Below are 20243 nucleotides of genomic sequence, written 5' to 3'. Positions count from 1 at the left end.
TCAATATTCACAAAAAAGTGTAATGTAATAATCCTTCTTCTTACAATGAAAAGAAAGAATTCAACCTTTAATAGGTCAAGAAACCCTAACGAGGAAAACCTAGGTTTGCAAATAATAATTAATAAAAGAATTAATTATTATGCACCTAAAGTTAGTTTAAGTGTAAAAGAGATAAAGGGAACTTAAATAATTAAACAAATATTGTTTAATTAATCAAGTAAATACCCGAATACTCTAACAACCCCCCTTAAGCTAGACTTAGGGAGAAGCTAAAAACCTAGAATAGGTACTAAAAGCAGGAAAGATGGGACCCAACAACAAGGCCTGATCAGGTACCAAAATACAATGAAATCTCTATGAATTGGAGAAATAGAGAAAACCACGTGGGAAAAAAAATCTACTCCAAAAAGAGATGGAAAAGAACACCACTGAAGCATTAAGAACCTGCAAACATTGTTGAAGAATAACTACTGATCTGAAGAACCTCCACTGAAATAGAACATGACCAGGTAGAGAAGACTATAATCTTTTGAGTTCCCTCAAATGACACTACTCAAATAAGAAGGCAAACAAGGAAAACAACTAAAATCGAAGATACACATGGCATGAAAACACCAAAGCTTGAAGAGCTGATCAATCAAACCATAGAAGCATTAGAACCAATAGGACAAACCTCCCCATAATGCTGAAAAAGGAAAGGGACAGGAACACTAAAAAGAATGGCCAAGAAGAACTGCATGACGAAGAACTAGGAACATCAAAGGTCCTGAGAAAAGTACATGGTGTCAGGGAAGGAACACTCACTTGACACACAGCATGAGGTGAATGTCATGGAAGGAACACTCACTTGACAAAGGTGGATGGCAAACAAGGCAAACATCAACTCCCTCATGGCACTTTAAAAGAAGTGCATGTACAATAAGGCACAAGATGTGCAAGATCCCAAGTAAACAATGCATGATGATACTTTATCTCAGTGTGTTTGTATAAATACAATGCTACAATGATAAGAAGACTAGAAATAGAAAGGAGAACCAAAATAGAGACATCATACTCAGAGAAGAGATCCCAAGACCTCAAACAACCATGATATCCACCAGAGTGCTGAAAAGAAAAAAATTGAATAAAATATGCATGGAGCAGAATTTGGAAATAAAACTCATATGGCTAGAAAGTACACAACACATGCTTTCCAAAAATATAAATTTTTCAAAAAATGGAGTTCGGATGTTCATTCTATGGCTCTCGGAGTGCAAAAAATAAGACCTCACTTTGACTGGAAAAAAACACAGTCAAACAAAAAAATTGGAAAAACATACCAACATCACAAGGTTTGACTCTAAACCAGCTTTCTAACGGCTATTCATTTTCAAAAAAATGACTCTGTATGCCCAAGATATGGCCAAAAAACCAAACCCCCCTTCAAAACAAGAGGAAGGGGTAGTCTGGTGATTGGCCAGGTGGCTAAGCAAGTGGAGGAGGCCAGTGGGCGGTGCTTTGGTGGCGACCGGGTGGAGCTCAAGTGGCTAGGCAGCTATTTACCATGAGGGCTATGGTTTCCAGCAAGCGGAGCCAGGGGTGACCAGCGGTCCGAGGGTGGAAGGGCCAGCGGGTGCGTTGGGTGGCGGGGCCAGTGGGGAGCTGCGTTGGCCGAGGGTGCAACAGCAGCGGCAAGGGCCAAGAGGGCCGATGGTGGGGGCTGAGAAGGTGGAGTTGGAGGTGGCCAAGAGGTGGGGCCAGATGGCGGCGCGGGGCCTGAGGCCTAGAAAAGTCTACTGCGGCAACCTGCGGCAGTTGCAGGGGTCCCACGGTACCCTGCGTACTGTGGGAACCCCAAGAAAATTTTGATTTTTTTTTTTTTTTTTTAACAAAATCAAAAAATTGGCTTGCATGCCATAAAAAGGGAAAAATAAAAAAAAAATTGAAATTTTTTCTCGATTTACATGCAAGGGCCGTATGGCCTAGATCTGGAGAAAAAATACTTCTAGAGGCTCAAGAACCAAAAAAGGTCAAGTTTTATATGACCATAGGGGTTTTCAGGCCTTCTAAGCATGATGGTGAGGTCCATTTAGGCCCAAAGTGCTCAGAAAAAGCCTATCCCTAGGTGCATAACAAAACTTTCTAAAACCCCAGATCTGCTTCCAATGCAAAAATTCTCAAGACAAGAACAGATAGATGCAAATCTAAAGCTCTGATACCATATTGGAGTTGAGAAAATAGAACACCACATGAGCCCAAATGATCTCTACAAGCTGGAAAACCTGTTACAAGGAGAAGCAAGGAAGCAAATCACAGAAGAAAGAAATACACAGAAAATATGCTCAAAAAGAGAGAGCTCAATATTCACAAAAAGTATAATGTAATAATCCTTCTTCTTACAATGAAAAGAAAGAACTCAACCTTTAATAGGTCAAGAAACCCTAAAAGGGAAACCCTAGGTTTGCACATAATAATTAATAAAAGAATTAATTATTATGCACCTAAAATTAGGTTAAGTATAAAAGAGATAAAGGGAACTTAAATAATTAAACAAATATTGTTTAATTAATAAATTAAATACCCAAATACTCTAACAAATAAGGTCATTTTGTACCATTAATGATCATTTGAAGTCATTTGTGAAATTTTGGGGTCATTTCGATAAAAGAAGTTAAAGTTGTTCAATTGTTATCAAAGTTGCCATGACAACTTTTTGCCTTGTAATGACAACTTTTAAAAAGGTTTTTAAAAATAAGTTTGGGGTTGGTTGGATTATGGAAACCACTTGTATCAACATAAATATGCCTCTTCAACATTACCCAAGGCTTGAAAAACTTTGTATTGAAGTTTTGAATGAAGCTGGAATCAATTTATAAACTATTTTTGTGTATTTTCCTACAATATTGATTCTATTTCATGTGGTATGAATTGTATAGATAAAATAAAGATCTAAGTCCTATTGGAATGTTACATATGTAAATCTAGTTTCATTTGCACTTAGTTTCATCATTTTTCACCTAGTACTTTAGGAGATATTGCAATTTTTGAAAAAACTGTCAAATTGCATGTAGTGGTGCACTCATCATGGGTATGAACAATCAAAAATATCATTAGAGTAGGTAGGTTTATGGTAGGCATTCTCCTATAGTGTATTCCAACTCACTAGAATGCTCAGAGCCATGCCCTAATGGCACTATCTCTCAAGTGCCCAAGTCCAAAAAAATGTCAAACTTTGCTAGACTATTTCTCGGAATCTAGGACATATATGAATGGTCTATTTGAAACTATGTGGTCATGTGAGGATCATATATAATGGCCAATCTCAAATTCTAAAGAATAGGAGCCATTTTCATATTGTAGAATTTTTTTAGTCGATGCGAAAATTATCATATGCATGCAATGCAAGGTTGCAGGATAGGCTAAGTTTCATTTTTTTATTGCAGGAAGGAACTATAAGCAATAAAACATCTAGGTAGGTAGATTTATGGAAATAATTCTCCTATAGTTCATCCCAACTCACTAGAACTTTCAGAGCCATACCATACCGACGTTATCCTCCAAGTGCCCTCGACACAAAAAATTGTCACTTTGATAGATTATTTTTTGGAATATATGACACATACAAATGATCTTTTTGAAGCTATGGAGTCATGTGGGGCCCATCTACAATGACCTATCTAATATTTTGAAGAATCAAAGACATTTTTACATGGTCGTATTTTTTCAATTGATAAGAAAACTGTCAAATGCATGCAATGCAAGGTTGAAAGATAGTATGTTTTATTTTGCTTGTTGTGGGAATGAACTATCAGGAGTGCATCTAGATAGGTAGTTCTATCATAGGAATTATCTTTTGGTGTAGTGCATCTTGTCAGCACATTTAGAGCCATCCCCTACTGACGCTATCTCTCAAGTGCTCTAAGTCCAAAAAATTGTCAAACTTTGATGGACCATTTGTTGGAATACAAGACACATACAAATGATTTGTTTGAAGTCATAAGGTCATTTGAGGCCCATCTACAATTTCCTCTTATATTTTTAAGACTTAGAGTCATTTTCACATGGTAGCATTTTTTCAATTAGTGCGAAAATTGTCAAATGCATGTAGCGCAAGGTTGCAAGATAGGCTAATTTTCATTTTATTCATCGTGGACATATACTATCAGCATAAGTGCATATGAGTTGGTAGGTTTATGGAAGGTATTTTCCTATTGTGCATCACAAATCACCAGAATGTTCAGAGCCATATTCTACCAACAATATCTTGCAGGTACCTTAAGTCCAAAAATTTGTCAATAAAATTTTCACAGACTGTTTCTTGTAATCCAGGACATATAAGGATGATTTTTTTGAAGCTATAGGGTCATGTGAGGCCCATCTACAATTACTTATCTCATATTTTGAAGGCTCTGAGCCATTTTCACATGGTAGAATCACAAATTAGGACATGTGCTCATAAATAGTCATACAAAATATTTGGTAGAATCATAAGTATAATTCATCACAAAATTCCATTTATGCATTTATAATCAATCAATATAAAAATTACATATACAAAAAATTACCTCTAAATATGGACAAATCAGCTCATGGCCATTTAAAAATACAAAAAAATTCTATAAAAAATAAATTCATGGTTGTTTAAATATATAGAATTTGACATTTAAATATGCATAAATAAGCTCATGGCCATTTAAATATGTAAAATTTGGCATTTAAATATGCACAAATCAGCTCATGGCCATTTAAATATATAAAATTTGGCCTCTAAATATGTAAAAATCAGCTCATTGTCATTTAAATATGCAAAATTTTGCATCTAAATATACACAAATCAGCTCATGGCCATTCATATATACAAAAAATGAATATACAATAATTTTCCAATGATATGTACAAAATTCTCAAAATCATTCTACCCTTAACAGTAGAATAATGCTTCATTGTAATGTTCCAACACATTGAAAACTTATAGATGACCAAAAATCAATCAAGTGATCCTATTAGATCAGCTCCAACACTTACTACATCAAGTATTGCCTCATGCTCAGATTCACTAACTTTCCATAAATTCTCATTATGAGGTCTACCATGATACCTAATCAATTGCATATTTGTTGTAATGACAAGGTTGGAGAAATGAAGAATATGTATGTGTGTTTCAAAGTCCTTGAACAACCAAACATCAAAATTATTGATAGGTTATATTCTTAGCCATGTCCCTATTATGACAACAGACCCTATTGGGTACTCAATGCCTCTCCATCAATGATTGTGGTTGTCAATTTTATTTTAGGCTTAATAAAATGACACAAAAAGTAATTTCTTCCTTCTTCATTGATCCTCTCTACAACAATTATGTACACATGACTTGCATTTTATAGAATGATAAGTTAATACCAAAAACAATGTGAGATGTAATAAAAGAAGAAAAAAAAATTATTTTGAGCAAAGTAATAAACCTAAAAAATCATTAGATTCCACTAGGTCTTATACATGGTCAAAATTCATTGATGCTTCTATTTGGTTCAATTAATTTAGTGCTTTAGGAATTTGATCTATATCAATGGGAACCAATAGTCTACAAGACCATTTGTCAACCCACTCTTGTGATTCACATTATTCCTACAAAAAAAATCATACATGGAGAGAAAAAACATGTAATCTCTATAGTATAAATTACTATTGAACTTGCATTTGAACTTCTAAATGAGTGCATGCCACTTGATCCTACAACTGTACAACAATATTAATAGTTTTCAATGTTAGATTCATTGTTTAGCTATAAATATATATGAAATATAGATGTTCCTACATCACCTAGTCCCATTGTTGAGTTACACCATCACACAATTGTGCTTCATCTATCAACTCAGCACCACCTCCGTACTTCAATTCTTCTCTAGAAAGGGATCTTTTTATGCATTCTGTTGTGCCATCATGTTATTCCTTTTGATGTCAAGCCTTAGTGAAATTCCAAAAATATTGTACATCACTTGTCACATGCATCCTATTCAACCAAATAAAACATCCTTCCATTCTTGACTTGTGAGGTGCAATTATCTAACTATATTATGTGTTGGTTGTAACTTATGTTTCATTCCCTTAAATTATCATAGAAAACTTTAAATCATCCTCGCACAAACTCCGATGAATGAGTACGATCATCACTGATGTAGAATTGATACTCTCTTAAAACCTTTCTAACCTCCTTCGTGATACCATCTACATGCATGAATGCTATGTGTATGTAATAATAGTAGCTTGTCTAGAATGGTAATACATATATTGCACTTGCTTTTGATCTTGTAGTGTGTAATTCTCATCAAAATCAGTGCTAGAGACAATGGTACCAAGAGGAAATGTGTCCTTACAGAATTTGAATTTCTCATCTAACAATTGAGCTCTATGTGTATGCATTATGTACTCATAAACTAGTTTCTCTTGATAAAATTTCATCAATTTAGCTATACATATATCATTTTTCACTAACATGCATCTCTTCAATTCTTTTCTATCTTTAACCACATATGTGATTGTCTTGTATTTTAAAAAAGAAACTAGTTTCTTACCAATTTCATGTGTGCCCTCTAAATGTATACATCTAGGCAAATGTTGCAAACCATGATATGTAGCACAAAAACCTTTCAAACACACCATTTTATAATAAATTTAACCATCATCTATTTTATATAGTATACTTTGAAATAAATTCTCTTGGTGACTTAGGGCGTGCTTGTATATTGCATTCATGTAAAACATCATTATTGTGCAAAGTACAACATATATGATGATAAATATCATAGTGCATGGAAAATTCAATATGGGTCATATGGGGTCCTCACGAGCCATATAGTTGTTAGAACACCATATGATCCCTTTGGACACCATACGACCCCCTAGGACATTATATTATCCTAAAGGGTCATATGGTGTCCTAAGGGGTCATATCATGTACTAGGATGTTAAAAGGGGTCATATGGTGTTCTGAGTGGTCATATGGTGTCCTAAGGGATCATATGTTGTTGTTAGGGATCACACATGTGGATGAGTTCACAATAATGGTTCCCACTTTCACCCACGAAGGAAAAAGGCGGTGGTGGGAAAAAACAATTGAAGGGTTTTGTTTTCAAATAGGGGTGTTCACAAAAACCACCCTTTGGGGTTTGAGCGAACCCCAGATCACTATAACTAATGCCCCCACCCCCCCCCTCCCCCCTCCTTTCGAGTGAACCCCTTTAATTGTTTTTTTTCTGGGTCAATTTTTAGTTATTTTGGGGGTTTCATTTAAACCCCTCTTCATTCAAAGGTATTTATGAGGGTTCATTCGAACCCCCTTCATTCACAGGTATTTAGGAGGGTTAGTTCGAACCCCCTTCATTCAAACCCCATTTTTTGCATTTTTTTGAAATTTTCTACAAATTTCTACAAATTTTTGGCCTTCAAACCTTTGGTTGAAGGAACAAATGGAATGATATTGACAAACCAAAAATTAGAACGATAGTTCTCAAAGCAAGCTTTCCAACAATTATAATTTTATTACATTGTGAGTTTATTATGATCTTGTTTTTTTAAATTTTACCAAATATATATTTTTCATTGATCATGAACTTTTGTGTTCAACGCATTGGAAAAAATAGTTAGTTAATTCAAAAAAAATCTGAAAAATATCTATGCACTAGGTATTGATGTCTTCTTTCTAACAAAAAAAAATTGAATTTTGATATATATAAAACAAGTTATATGTTCAAACATACACATGTCTAAATTATAATTATTACAGCTTCAAAACTTACTACATTGAAAAATATTCAACATATCACCATCAAACCAATTGCATGCACTAGGTGTTGATTTTACAAACCAAATTTTGAAATAGTTGAGTTTTTTTCATTTATAGAAAAAAAGTCATGCATTTTGGGATGCACATCATTCTTAAGAAAATGTTGTTTGTTGTAAAAAAGTACTTTTTGAGGGAAATGGAAAAATCAATACAATTTTCTCCAAAAAAGTTGATTTTTTTTTAGAATTTACTGACAAGATGTTACAAATCACTAGTTTAATTCATCTTTAAATTCTTAATGTTTTAAAAGTTGTATGTGTCGAAAAGTGAAGGTTTTTTCAAAATGGTCATTTAAGTGTCAAAGTTGGCTAAAAAGTGTAACCCACTATTGTGTGATCACCCATGTGTTAGAACACCATATGACCCCTTTAGACACTATATGACCCCTTCGCACACCATATGACCACTTAGAATATTATATTGTGATAAGGGGTCATATGGTGTCCTAAGGGGTCATACGGTGTCCTAAGGGGTCATCTCATGTACTACAATGTTAAAAGGGGTCATATGATGTTTTAAGGGTTTATTTGGTGTCGTAAGGGGTCTGATGGTGTTGTGAGGGGCCATATGGGGTCATTAGGGACCACACATGTGTTAAAGCACCATATGACCCCCTATGACACCATATGACCCATTAGGACATCATATTGTCCTAAGGGGTTATATGGTGTCCTAAGGGGTCATGTTGTGTCCTAGGATGTTAAATGGGGTCATATAATATCCTAAGGGATCATATGGCATCCTAAGGGGTCATATTGTGTCGTTAGGGGTTATATGGGGTCCTAAGGAGACACACATTTGTTAGAACAACATATGACCCCTTAGGATAATATATTATCCTAAGGGGTCATATGGAGTCCTAAGGGGTCATATAGTGTCCTAAGGGGTCGTATGGTGTCTTGATGGGTAATATAGTGGCTAAAGGGATCATGTGGTGTTGTTAGGGGTCATATGGGGTCTTCAGGGATCATATGGTGTTGTTAGGGGGTCCTAAGGGGCCACAGATATGTTAGAACACCATATGACCACTTTGGACACCATATGACCCTTAGGGGTCATACGGGGGTCCTTAGGGGTCATCTTCTATACTAGGATGTTAGAATGGGTCATATGGTGTTTTGAGGGGTCATATGGTGTCCTAAGGGGTCATATGGTGTCATTAGGGGTCATATGAGATCCTAAGGTGCCACACATGTGTTAGAATGCCATATGACCCTTTAGGACACCATATGACTCATCACAACACCATATTAGCCTAAGGGGTCATATGGTGTCCTAAGGGGTCATGTCATATACTAGGATGTTATAAAGGGTCATAAGGTGTCTTAAGGAATCGTGTGGTGTTGTTAGGGGTCATATTGGGTCCTAAGGTGCCACACATGTGTTAGAACACTGTATGACCCCTTAGGACACCAAAATACCGCCACGAGGGCTTCCCTTAGTGAACCTGAGTTATATCACATGTGTTCATGGAATACTAAAGAATCCCCCTATTTTAAAAAAGTATTGCACTAAACTCCTTTCTTTCACTCCCTCTAAATACACAACCCAAATTTAAAACCTCCCTATTTTTAGTAAATATTATATTTTTCATAGCCCAAATTAAAAACCCCCTATTTTCACCAAATAGGCAATATATAGTTCTTAATTTTTTAGGATAATAAAACCCTAATATGAATGCACGTGATATAATATTATCTAGGCAATGAAGCCCCTGTGATGAACCCTTAGGATAACATTTTGTCTCAAGGAGTCATATGGTTTCCTAAGGGGCCATATAGGATCATCAAAGCTCTATAGTGTCCTAAGGGATCATATAATGTCATTAGGGATCATATGGAGTCCTAAGGGGTCATATTGGGTCATTAGGGGTCATATACAATGTTATTACCTGGGTTCCAATGGGGTCCTAAGGGGACCCACATGTGTTAGAACAACACATGACCCCTTAGGATATCATATTTCCCTAAGAGATTACATGGTGTCCTAATGGGTCATATGGTGTCCTAAAGGGTCATGTCATGTACTAGGATGTTAAAAGGGGTCATATGGTGTTGTGAGGGGCCCTATTGTGTCCTAAGGGGTCAAATGATGTTGTTATCGGTCATATGATAACCTAAGGGGTCATATGGGGTCTTAAGGGGCCACATGTGTTATAGCACCATATGACCCCTTTTGACACTATATGACCTCTTAGGACATCATATTGTCCTAAGGGGTAATATGTTGTCCTAAGGGGTCTGTAGTCACATAAATCTGTCCACTTAATTAAATGAATACTTAGTATTTATTTGATTATTTAACCATCAATTAATAATTAATTAAATTAATATTTAATTAATTCATCTTAACCCCATTCTCCTATTAATTAAATAAATTATTCAATTTATTTGATTTAATTCACTTAACCAAATTCATACCATTAATTAAATAAATAAATCATATTTGTTTAATTAAATCTTCTCTCACATTTAAATAAATTAATATTTATTTAAATCCCCCAAAATCCCACCTCTCACATTTAAATAAATTAATATTTATTTAAATCCCCCAAAATCCCACCTCTCACATTTAAATAAATAAATCATTTATTTAAATCACCTTTATCCTCCACCCACTTGTATTTTCCTACAAATGCAAGTTGCACAATTATTTTAAATAAATCATTTATTTAAATCACCTTTATCCTCCACCCACTTGTATTTTCCTACAAAAGCAAGTTGCACAACTATTTTAAATAAATTATTTATTTAAAATCCTATTTATCCTCACCCACTTGAAACCTTTAATGGTTTCCCTTAAAGTAGTCAAACTTGATGGCTTTAAAGTCTTCAAACTTGATGGCTTCCTTCTATAGTCTTCTTAAGACTTTAATGGTTTTCCTTAAAGTCTTCAAGCCTTTAATGGTTTCCCTCAAAGTCTTCAAGCATTTTAAATGCTTTATCTTCATTTTTCTCATTTAAATAAATTAATATTTATTTGAATATTTATCCAAATGCAAATTACACCATTTAATTGAAATAAATGATTTTATTTTAATTGAAAATACCAAAATTTCTCCCACTTGCATTTTCCTACAAAATCCACTTGTATGCCTAAACCCCTTCTAGATTCTTCTAAACCCTTCCTAATTAGCCTAATCCATCCCCTAAATATTGTCACATTCCTAAGCAAATTGGAGTCACTTCTCAAAGACTCCAAAGTCTTTGAAAAGCAATTAATGCTTTGTGTGTTCAACAAATTAACCCTCAAAGTCTTGGATAACCTTTGAAAGCTTCCAACCTTCAACCACTAAATGGCTCAAAGTCTTTGATAACCATTGAAGGCTTTCAACCTTCAACCACTTAATCCCCAAAGTCTCCAATAACCATTAATGGTTACCTCAAACCCTCCCACATGGTTAAAACATTTGTTTTGACTCAACCTCTACCCAACCCAAAGGTCTCATCAAGCCTTTAATGCTTTGACCATGATTATCTCTTAAACATTTGCACAAAGGTTTATCCTTGGATTAACTCTTAATCCAGTGGGTAATCTTAATTTAGACTTGACCCTTACCTTCTAGATAACCATGAGGTCTTCTCAGGCCTTTAATGCCTCCAACCTCTTCTCTCAACCCAATCCTATGTTGACACTTGTCACCATTTTATTGGTGCCAATTGTGCACATGGATCCCCAACTTTCAATCCTAACCCTTGTTAAGATTGCTCAATCTTAACCCTTCATTTCCCTATTTCTTCTATAAATAGAACCCTTCTCCTCAAGCAAAAGGAGAAGCATTTTAGAGTATTGTTGTTATACTGGCATTAGCATAGAGCTTTTTCATAGCATCACTATCTACTCTAGCATAGTATTTAGCTTTTCATTTCATATTTGAAGCTTAGTATTAAATCTCAATCCTCCATAAGCATCCATAGTGCAAAAAGCTGCTGAGAGCTACACTCATTTGGGACTTGGAGAGGAGAGGAACAAGGGAGGAGCAACTATGAGCATCTTGATTAGCTATTTCATTTTATGTTTATATGCTTTCTATTTCATGCTTAATATCTCTCTTGATATGCCTGTTTAGGATAATCTTTTGTTGCTAACACTAACGTTTGTTTCTTGTGCTCTTGTGTGTGTTGCCATCAAACAGATTTTCTAATCCTTTTTGCAGAGCATCATTTGGTGAACCCGACGTGAATCGAACACGCAAAAAGATCATTTTTTTTTTTTAACCAATAACATGTTTGAATGTTGAAAATGTCACACAGGTTGCGATTTTGACACTGTTTTGGTGCGTTTGGCATTATTTTGGCGCTATTCCCCCTGTTTCAGTGCTTTTCCCTTCTCTGTCTTTCCCTTTCTTTTAATACGTTTGTGTTAAATAGTGCCTCTGTTCAAACGCAGACTAGCGCTATTGTAACAAAACGTTGTACAAATCACCTTGTAACCAAAAAAAAAATAAAAAATTTAGGCTTGTAGAAGCCCACGAAATAGGCAGATTTTACTAACTATTTTTCTCTTTTGTGCAGATTTAAATTAGATTAAAGAGTAGATTTATATTTTTTACTAACTTGTTTTTGAAGTTGGTTTTAAAAATGAATTCACTTTTTATTTTGGTTTAAAATTAACTTCACATTTCAAATTTGGGCTTTTGAAAAAGAATCACACATTTGTTTGGGGCTCTTAAAAAGAATTTCATTGTTCAAAGGTAAAAAGAACCACAAACTTATACAAAAACAACTTTATTTTTTTTTTGCAAGTTAGGAAACAAACTTCGTTTTGGTGCTTAAAATCAACAAGGCAAATTTTATTTCTTGCATCAAGATAAAACTCACCATCCACACTTCCATTTTTGGTGCAAATAAAATTCACAATCAACTTGTCTCATTTTTAAAGCAATCTTACTTCATGCAAACGTGTTTTTCATTAAGTTGACCAGGATTTTCAAATTCTAGTTTACTCACACAATTGCCTTTGAAAATTAAAAAGAACACCATGATTGTTGGAGCAACATCTCCAAATAGATAGAAAATCATTGCGATGACAAATTAAAAGGAACAAGTGAATTTTGTGTTTGGCACACTTGTGCAAAAGAGTTGGTCGAGTGGTCCTACCTCTAACACACACTATCCTCTCCCTTGGCTCTCGTGGTCCTAGGTGCAAGAGAAAAGTGTTAGTAACGCTCAAATTTTATCTTTTTAAGAGAGGCCTGCCAAGGGATCGATACTCTTGGGAACGACCTCGAGCGGTAAATCCTTCGAGCCGCTATAGAAATCAGGTGAGAGCGAAAGCTGTAGCCTTGGGTATAGCTGTTCCTACAGTGTAACTGGCCGAAAGGACAAATGGGCCCCACCACCAGTTACAAGGCTCTTAAGTGAGTCACTGCAGAATGAACTTATATCCAAAGCCATCGAACATGACTAAACACCTTTAAGTAGTAGCCCACCTGTTCTATTGATTGAGGATATTTGAGGTATAATTTAGTGCAAGAGCATAGATGGTTTTGCTCCCAAGATACTCACCATACATATTTCCTTGAGTAGAAACATAGCTTTTTGAAAAGTCACTTGTGGCTTGATAAAAGTGGTGACTCCCCCATCATAGGGATCATCTATTTGTTATGCTCGTGCAAGACTTAGTATATCACATCCTTACCTGCCACGACGGGATTCATAAGGTATGTAGTACCAAAGTCGAAGAAATATCAAGATGTGGGCTAAATTTATCACAACTGGCCATTTGACCTTAGGGATAAAGAGTGTTTGAAGTGTGTTCGTTTTACAGACCTAGTGCAAATTGAGCCGACTTCAGGCTTTGGGAATTACACCTTAAAATACATCTAAAGGAAGGGTCAAAAACAAGTCCAAGAATTGGGTTGATCTAGACCCATACTCATTTGTGCCTTTGAGGCTACAATCTTGTGTTTGTGTGCTTGCTTTGTTTTCTTGTCAAAGAAAAATCAGAAAATCAATCCCAAAAACAAAGTATTCATCCAACATCTGTCAACACAACCAAAAATACCAAAAACAAGTGCAAACCAACAAAGAGTCAAAAATTTATGACCATTCTTCACATCTTGCGAAAGAAGAAGTGTCATCAGAGTATCACCTTGAAAAGGAGACCACTAAGCTCAAAGGCTTTAATAAAAAGGAGGAAATTCTTCTATATCAATCGACAAATCTTTGTCTCCCATAGAGTCTTTCTACATCGCATGCGTCTATACCTTCAAGGTAAAACAAACGAGTTTGATTCCGAATCATTGAACCGCAGAGCTTTTATGCAATATAGAGCTCTGAGTTATCACAAAAATCAAGGAGGAAAGATTAATCCCAACTTCTTCCCAAACATCTGTATCACCTACAACATAGCTCGAGAAATGCCACCAACGCTTGAAAGGGAAGAAGTAGAGTTTGTTCCATTTGTAACACAAAGTTTTTATTAAAGTTGAAAACAAAACATCCATCATCTCATTCATACATCATTTTTCCATCATCAATTCATCCCAAAACTCTCAAAACATTAAGAGGTTCTTGTCCCAAGATTCCTTTTTTAGATATTGCTTGAAATCAAACACATCACATCACTTTTAGATTGTTTCTACATCTAGGATAAGCTCATCCTAAGAGACACATCTACGCAGGTTAAAACTAGTTCATGAGTGAATCCTCTCATTGCTAGGTAGTCAAAATCTGTAACACATCTCAGATTTCTCTACACCTTATCACATCCAAACTCATCAAAACAAACAAGCAATTCAAAGAAAGAATTCTGGTTACATTTACCTTTAGAGTGCTAGAGATCTACAATCCACTAATCATCCATCTTTCATCGAACAACTCATCATCATCTTCAATCAACTTCAACACAAACTTGCAAACAAAATGGCTCAAACCCGATCGCGATCAAGGCAACGAGAAATAGAAATTGAGGAAGAAGAGGACAACCTCAATGAATTTCAAGAAGCACTTGGAGGAAATGTAAATGATGAAAACCCAAGTAGTCCCACTCCTTCAACAATCGAAAGGGTTCAGCATAACCCTCACTTTAACAGATTATTTGATGAAATTCTCAGGAGCAATGCGGATGCTCACTTCTTAAGACTTGCTCAAGAAGGAGCCAAACTCCCCTCAGACTTTGATCTTGCCCAATTAAGACAAGCATCAGAAAGACAAAGTCGCCATGAGGAGGAAAGACGTAGAGATCCCATCAGATATAACATCCCTCGAGGTAACCCACCACCTCCTCCTCCAAATGAAATGGAGATGTTGTGGCAACAAGTCGCGAATCTCGCCCAACAACTTCATAGTGGTGTTAAGACCAATCAATTTTCACTTAACGACATCTGTCCCTATCCGTTTGATAGGAATCTTTATATGCCACCCTTTCCACGCGGGTTTGAAACACCCAAATTTGAAAAATATAGAGGAAAGGGGGATCCCCGTGATCATGTCCGAGAATTTCATTCCGCTTGTCTTGAAGTGGCTTATGAGGACACATACCTAATGCGCCTTTTTCCCCAAAGCTTGGGAGGAACAACCACATCATGGTTTTCCCGACTTCCAGGTGGCATTAGAACATTTGAGGAACTCATCCAGAAGTTCCTATCTCATTACTCTTATAATATTGAACGCGACATCACCATGGCTGATCTATGCAACACCAAACAAAAACCAGGTGAATTATTCGCAGTATTCCTGCAACGATGGCGCCAAATGTCTAGCAGACGTTCTCTTCAGTTACCTGAACGAGAACTAGTGGAAATTTTCATTTCCAACTTAAACGAAGAAATGGAATTTCACCTGGATGTCAAAGACACAGACTCTTTTAACGATATGATCACCAAAGGTATAAAATGTGAAAGGGCACTCATCAAAAAAGGACTCATCAAAATCTTTAATGAACCCAAAGATGGTCCTCGCCCGCGCTTCAATAGTAATAAACCGAACTTCTGGAACAAGAATAAGAATATCGTCAACGATGGAGTTGTGGATGCTCGGACTGTCCAAAATGCACAACCTGTGGTTCGGTTTGCAGGACAAAATCCTCCACCTCAAAATAACACAAATGTTCCTCTTAATCAAGGTCGCATCACATCTCATGATGAACCAAGACCCCGTCCACAAAAACAAAAACGCACTTACACTCCCTTAGGGGAACCCATTGAAACAGTGTTGCGACAACTCCTCTCTCAAAATTTGGTCACTCTACCTAAGCTATCAAACTATGAGCCTCAAGTCAAACCAGCATGGTGGAAAGATACCGAACACTGTGAGTTCCATCAAGGAAGAGGACACAAGACAAGTAATTGTCACCGATTGAAAGATCTCATTCAAGATCTTATTGATCGAGGAGAAATTGAGATTGAAGGACATGATCCAAAAACGACAAATAATGATCACCTGATGTTCAAGAATCCACTTCCATCACAAGATCAAAGGGGTCCTTCCACTTCCAGGCGAGGCACCGATACCACTGACTATACGCAGGCTGCGTATAACTACACTGTAAATCACCTATATGATGCCAGTGAACAAATTGCAACTATAACCTTCAAAAATCCCACCTCAAATTGCAATGTTGTTACACGTCGTGGCAAAGTTACCATAAAGGCAGCTCCATAGGGCACCACCTCTGTCCCGAAGCAATACAATCTTGTGGAACAATTAGACAAAACCCCTGCACTTATATCCATTTTGGAGCTTTTGCGTCTGTCACCCTCTCATAAAACAATCTTGGATCACGCACTCCAAGAGGCAACAGTCCCTGCAAACCTAAACACGGACCAATTTCAAGCCATGGTTGGAAATCTAAAGTCATCACCTTGTCTCACTTTTTCCGAAAGTGACAACTCTTCGTTCCAGCAACCTCATAACGCCTCACTCCACATTGAAGGCTTTGTCAACCAACACAGGATCAAGCGAGTCTTGATAGATAATGGAGCAGGCCTAAACATTTGCACACTACAGTTGGTCACAGCATTGGGATATGCAATAGAATCAGTGGATCCTCGTAAGAAGATCACCATCAAAGCCTATGATGATGCAGAGCGTTCATCCAAAGGAGCTGTAGTACTACCAATCCGGGTTGGCCCTGTGGTAAAGCATATCATTTGTCAGGTTCTGGACCTTCCTCTGCCATATAATCTATTATTAGGGAGACCTTGGATACATGCCATGCAAGCTGTTCCATCTACCTACCATCAATGTGTCAAGTTCCCACATAATGGTGCAGAGATCACAATCCTGGGCGATGCAAATCCCTTTGCATTTTGCCATAATATCAGCCATCAACCAGAAATTACTGTTCCTAATAATAGGGAAGCCATTTCCTCCACATCATATGTAAATCCCGCCTCTCTTGCTAGTTCAAACACCCCTATACCCAAGCAAGAAAAGCTTAAGATGAAAATCGCAGAGGAAGGTCCTGGAGAATACAACTTGAGTCAGCTCTTTTGTGTGGGACAAATGCCCACTTCTCCTAGAACACATGGTAAACCACAGCAGTTGCTCCAGCAACCACTAATCACGCCTCCATGTGCCTTAACGCCTTTCATTCTTGGAAAGAGTCAAGAGGAAGAGACACAAGATGAGGACCTAGTGGACTGGATCTATAAAGATCCCATCACCACTGACAAACCGCAAGTTACACTTCCTACGGAACAGTATGGTAAAGGCCTCCTCATTATGCAAAGAATGGGATATGATGGTCAGAGTGCTTTGGGATACTGCAAACAAGGATGACATGAACCTCTGCTACCAGAATTCAAGCCCAAAGGTAATACAGGCCTAGGTTTTGAAAAAGAAGTCCTTCCTAAACTCAGATTCAAAGGAAAACCCAGCAAACCATTTTGCCCACCTACTGTAAAGAGGACACCTTTCATAATCAAAGCACCATCAAGCAATATTGCCATTGCCCCATCGAGGCTCACAACCCCACCACAACCATCACCAGTGCCAAACATACCACCAATCGAACCAGTAATCCCGTCAATAACACCAATAACAGCAGCAACTGTATCAGAACCCGCAGCAACATCTATGGCACTAGCCCTTCCAGCAGAAGTCACTAAATCAACACTGCCGATACTTCCAGTGACAGATCTTTTAAACCCCATCACGATTCCTGCAGCACCGATCACCACAAAGATACATAAACCAATCATGCCTGCAGTATTTAACTCCAAAGACATCCCAGTATGGTATAGCAATCAGATGCTGGAAAGTGATTCAGAGACCGACTCACATGAGTGGGAATTCGATTCAGTGCAACTTAATACTTCAGATGAGGAAGACACATCACCACCTCCGCCACGCAAAGACATTCCTATTTACGGAGAAGCACAGATAAAGACCACTTGGGTACCTGAGCTGGAAACATCTTCCACAGACCCTATGTCTCATCCTACGCCTGATTCTGACAGGGAGAGTACCATCAACGACCTTCACCACACTGTCTTAACCCTCACTGATACATCTCCCGCACTTAACTTAATCGATGAAGTAATGCCCATTATCCACCCTGAACTCATCGAATGGAACCAACCAAATCCCCCATGTCTTGACCTCTTCCAAAACGATGAGGCTATCATTGACTTTTTGGAATTAAGGGATAATCTACCAAGCGGGGATCACAAAGCTGGATTCGCCATTGAACTTAATAGCGCAGCATACTTCGGGGCGGATGCCAAACCCTTCAGCTGCAAAAATATAACATTAAAACATGGATCTTCCAGTGAAAACCACACTGTGGCATTGTTTGATCCAACAAAAGTAAAAAGAAAGAGCGTATCCAACGGTGAAAACCTCTCTGAGGCACTTGAGGATGAAGGGTTTGACATTCTCCCTGCTAGTACACAACAGGAACGATCGACGATTCTCATTGAGGAGACCAAAGAATACAATGTGGGGACTCCTGAAAACCCTCATATCATACATCTGGCATCTCTTCTCACTCCAGAGGAACAGCCTCAATTTATCGAGTTCTTCCAGCAGCGCCAGATCAACTTTGCATGGTCATATGCAGACATGCCTGGGCTTGATCCTGATTTAGTCATGCATCATCTCCCAGTAGCAAAAGGAGCCAAACCTGTCAAGCAGAAGCTTCGTAAGATGCATCCTCAGATTGTCGTGCTAGTCAAAATAGAACTCAAGAAACTCCTGGATGTTGGTTTCATTAGACCAATTGATTATGCAGAATGGATCTCCAACATTGTACCAGTTGGCAAACCAAAAGGGGGCATCCGCATTTGTACAGACTTCAGAGATCTGAATAAGGCATGTCCTAAGGATGACTTCCCTCTACCAAATATCGACATCATAGTATATTTGACAGCAGGACATGCCATGCTTTCACTCATGGATGGCTTTTCGGGATACAATCAAATAAAGATCGCACCAGAGGACCAACATAAGACAGCCTTCACATGTCCATGGGGCACATATTGCTGGAATGTAATGCCTTTTGGTCTAAAGAATGCAGGAGCGACCTATCAAAGAGCAATGACCACCATCTTCCATGACATGATGCATACTATGATGGAAGATTATGTGGATGATTTACTAGCAAAATCACTCACAAGAGAAGGACATCTCCATATCTTAGATCAAATCTTTGATAGACTGGAACAATACCATGTTCGACTCAACCCAAAGAAATGTGTCTTCGGCGTGACCTCCGGGAAGCTTCTAGGATACATTGTCTCAAGCAAAGGCATTGAGGTCGATCCAGCAAAGGTTAAGGCAATAATGGACATGCCACCTCCAAAGAATATCAGTCAGCTAAGAACACTACAAGGACGGCTTCAATCTATCCGCAGATTCATTGCACAATTGGCTGATAAGTGTCACCCATTCACACACCTGCTACACAAGAACATCCGCTTTCAGTGGGATGACAGATGCCAGCAAGCATTTCAGGCGCTTAAAGACTATCTCATGAATCCACCATTGCTGATGCCACCAGATCCAAGTAGACCATTGTTACTCTATATCTCGGCAACAAGTATGGCATTGGGTGTACTACTGGCACAACATAATGCAGAAGGCAAAGAATGTGCTATATACTACATCTCTCGCACACTGGTTGGCTATGAACTCAATTACACACCTATTGAGCGAGCTTGCCTAGCAGTAATCTTAGCAACCACTAAACTGAGGCACTATCTATTAACACACAAGGTACAACTCATTGCAAAGATTGATCCACTCAAGTATTTACTTAACAAAGCAGCATTGAAAGGCCGCTTGGCCAAATGGGTGATGATTCTAAGTGAATTTGACATTGAGTACGTGGACCGTAAAGCTATCAAAGGTCAAGTTATTGCATATCAGTTGGCTGATGCGCCACTCACAGGTGATCATCCTCTTATTTCCAATTTACCAGATGAAGAGATATTCATGATCACAACAGTACAACCATGGAAACTATATTTTGATGG

The 20243-nt window shown here is 37.6% G+C and overlaps 1 protein-coding gene across 1 annotated transcript in view; it reads left to right on the top strand.

The window, feature by feature from the left end:
- The window catches only part of LOC131039800 (alpha-humulene synthase), a 33122-nt gene extending 31274 nt beyond the window's left edge, over positions 1–1848 (top strand). Inside the window, 1 exon segment of the mRNA XM_059208956.1 lies at positions 1564–1848. Coding sequence (XP_059064939.1) covers positions 1564–1848 — 285 coding nt within the window.
- The last annotated feature ends 18395 nt before the right edge of the window (positions 1849–20243 follow it).

The sequence above is a fragment of the Cryptomeria japonica genome, chromosome 7 (genome assembly GCF_030272615.1).
Source record: "Cryptomeria japonica chromosome 7, Sugi_1.0, whole genome shotgun sequence".
Lineage (NCBI taxonomy): Eukaryota > Viridiplantae > Streptophyta > Pinopsida > Cupressales > Cupressaceae > Cryptomeria > Cryptomeria japonica.
The sequence above is the reverse complement of the archived record's forward strand: the minus strand, read 5'-3'. Positions and strand labels throughout refer to the sequence as shown.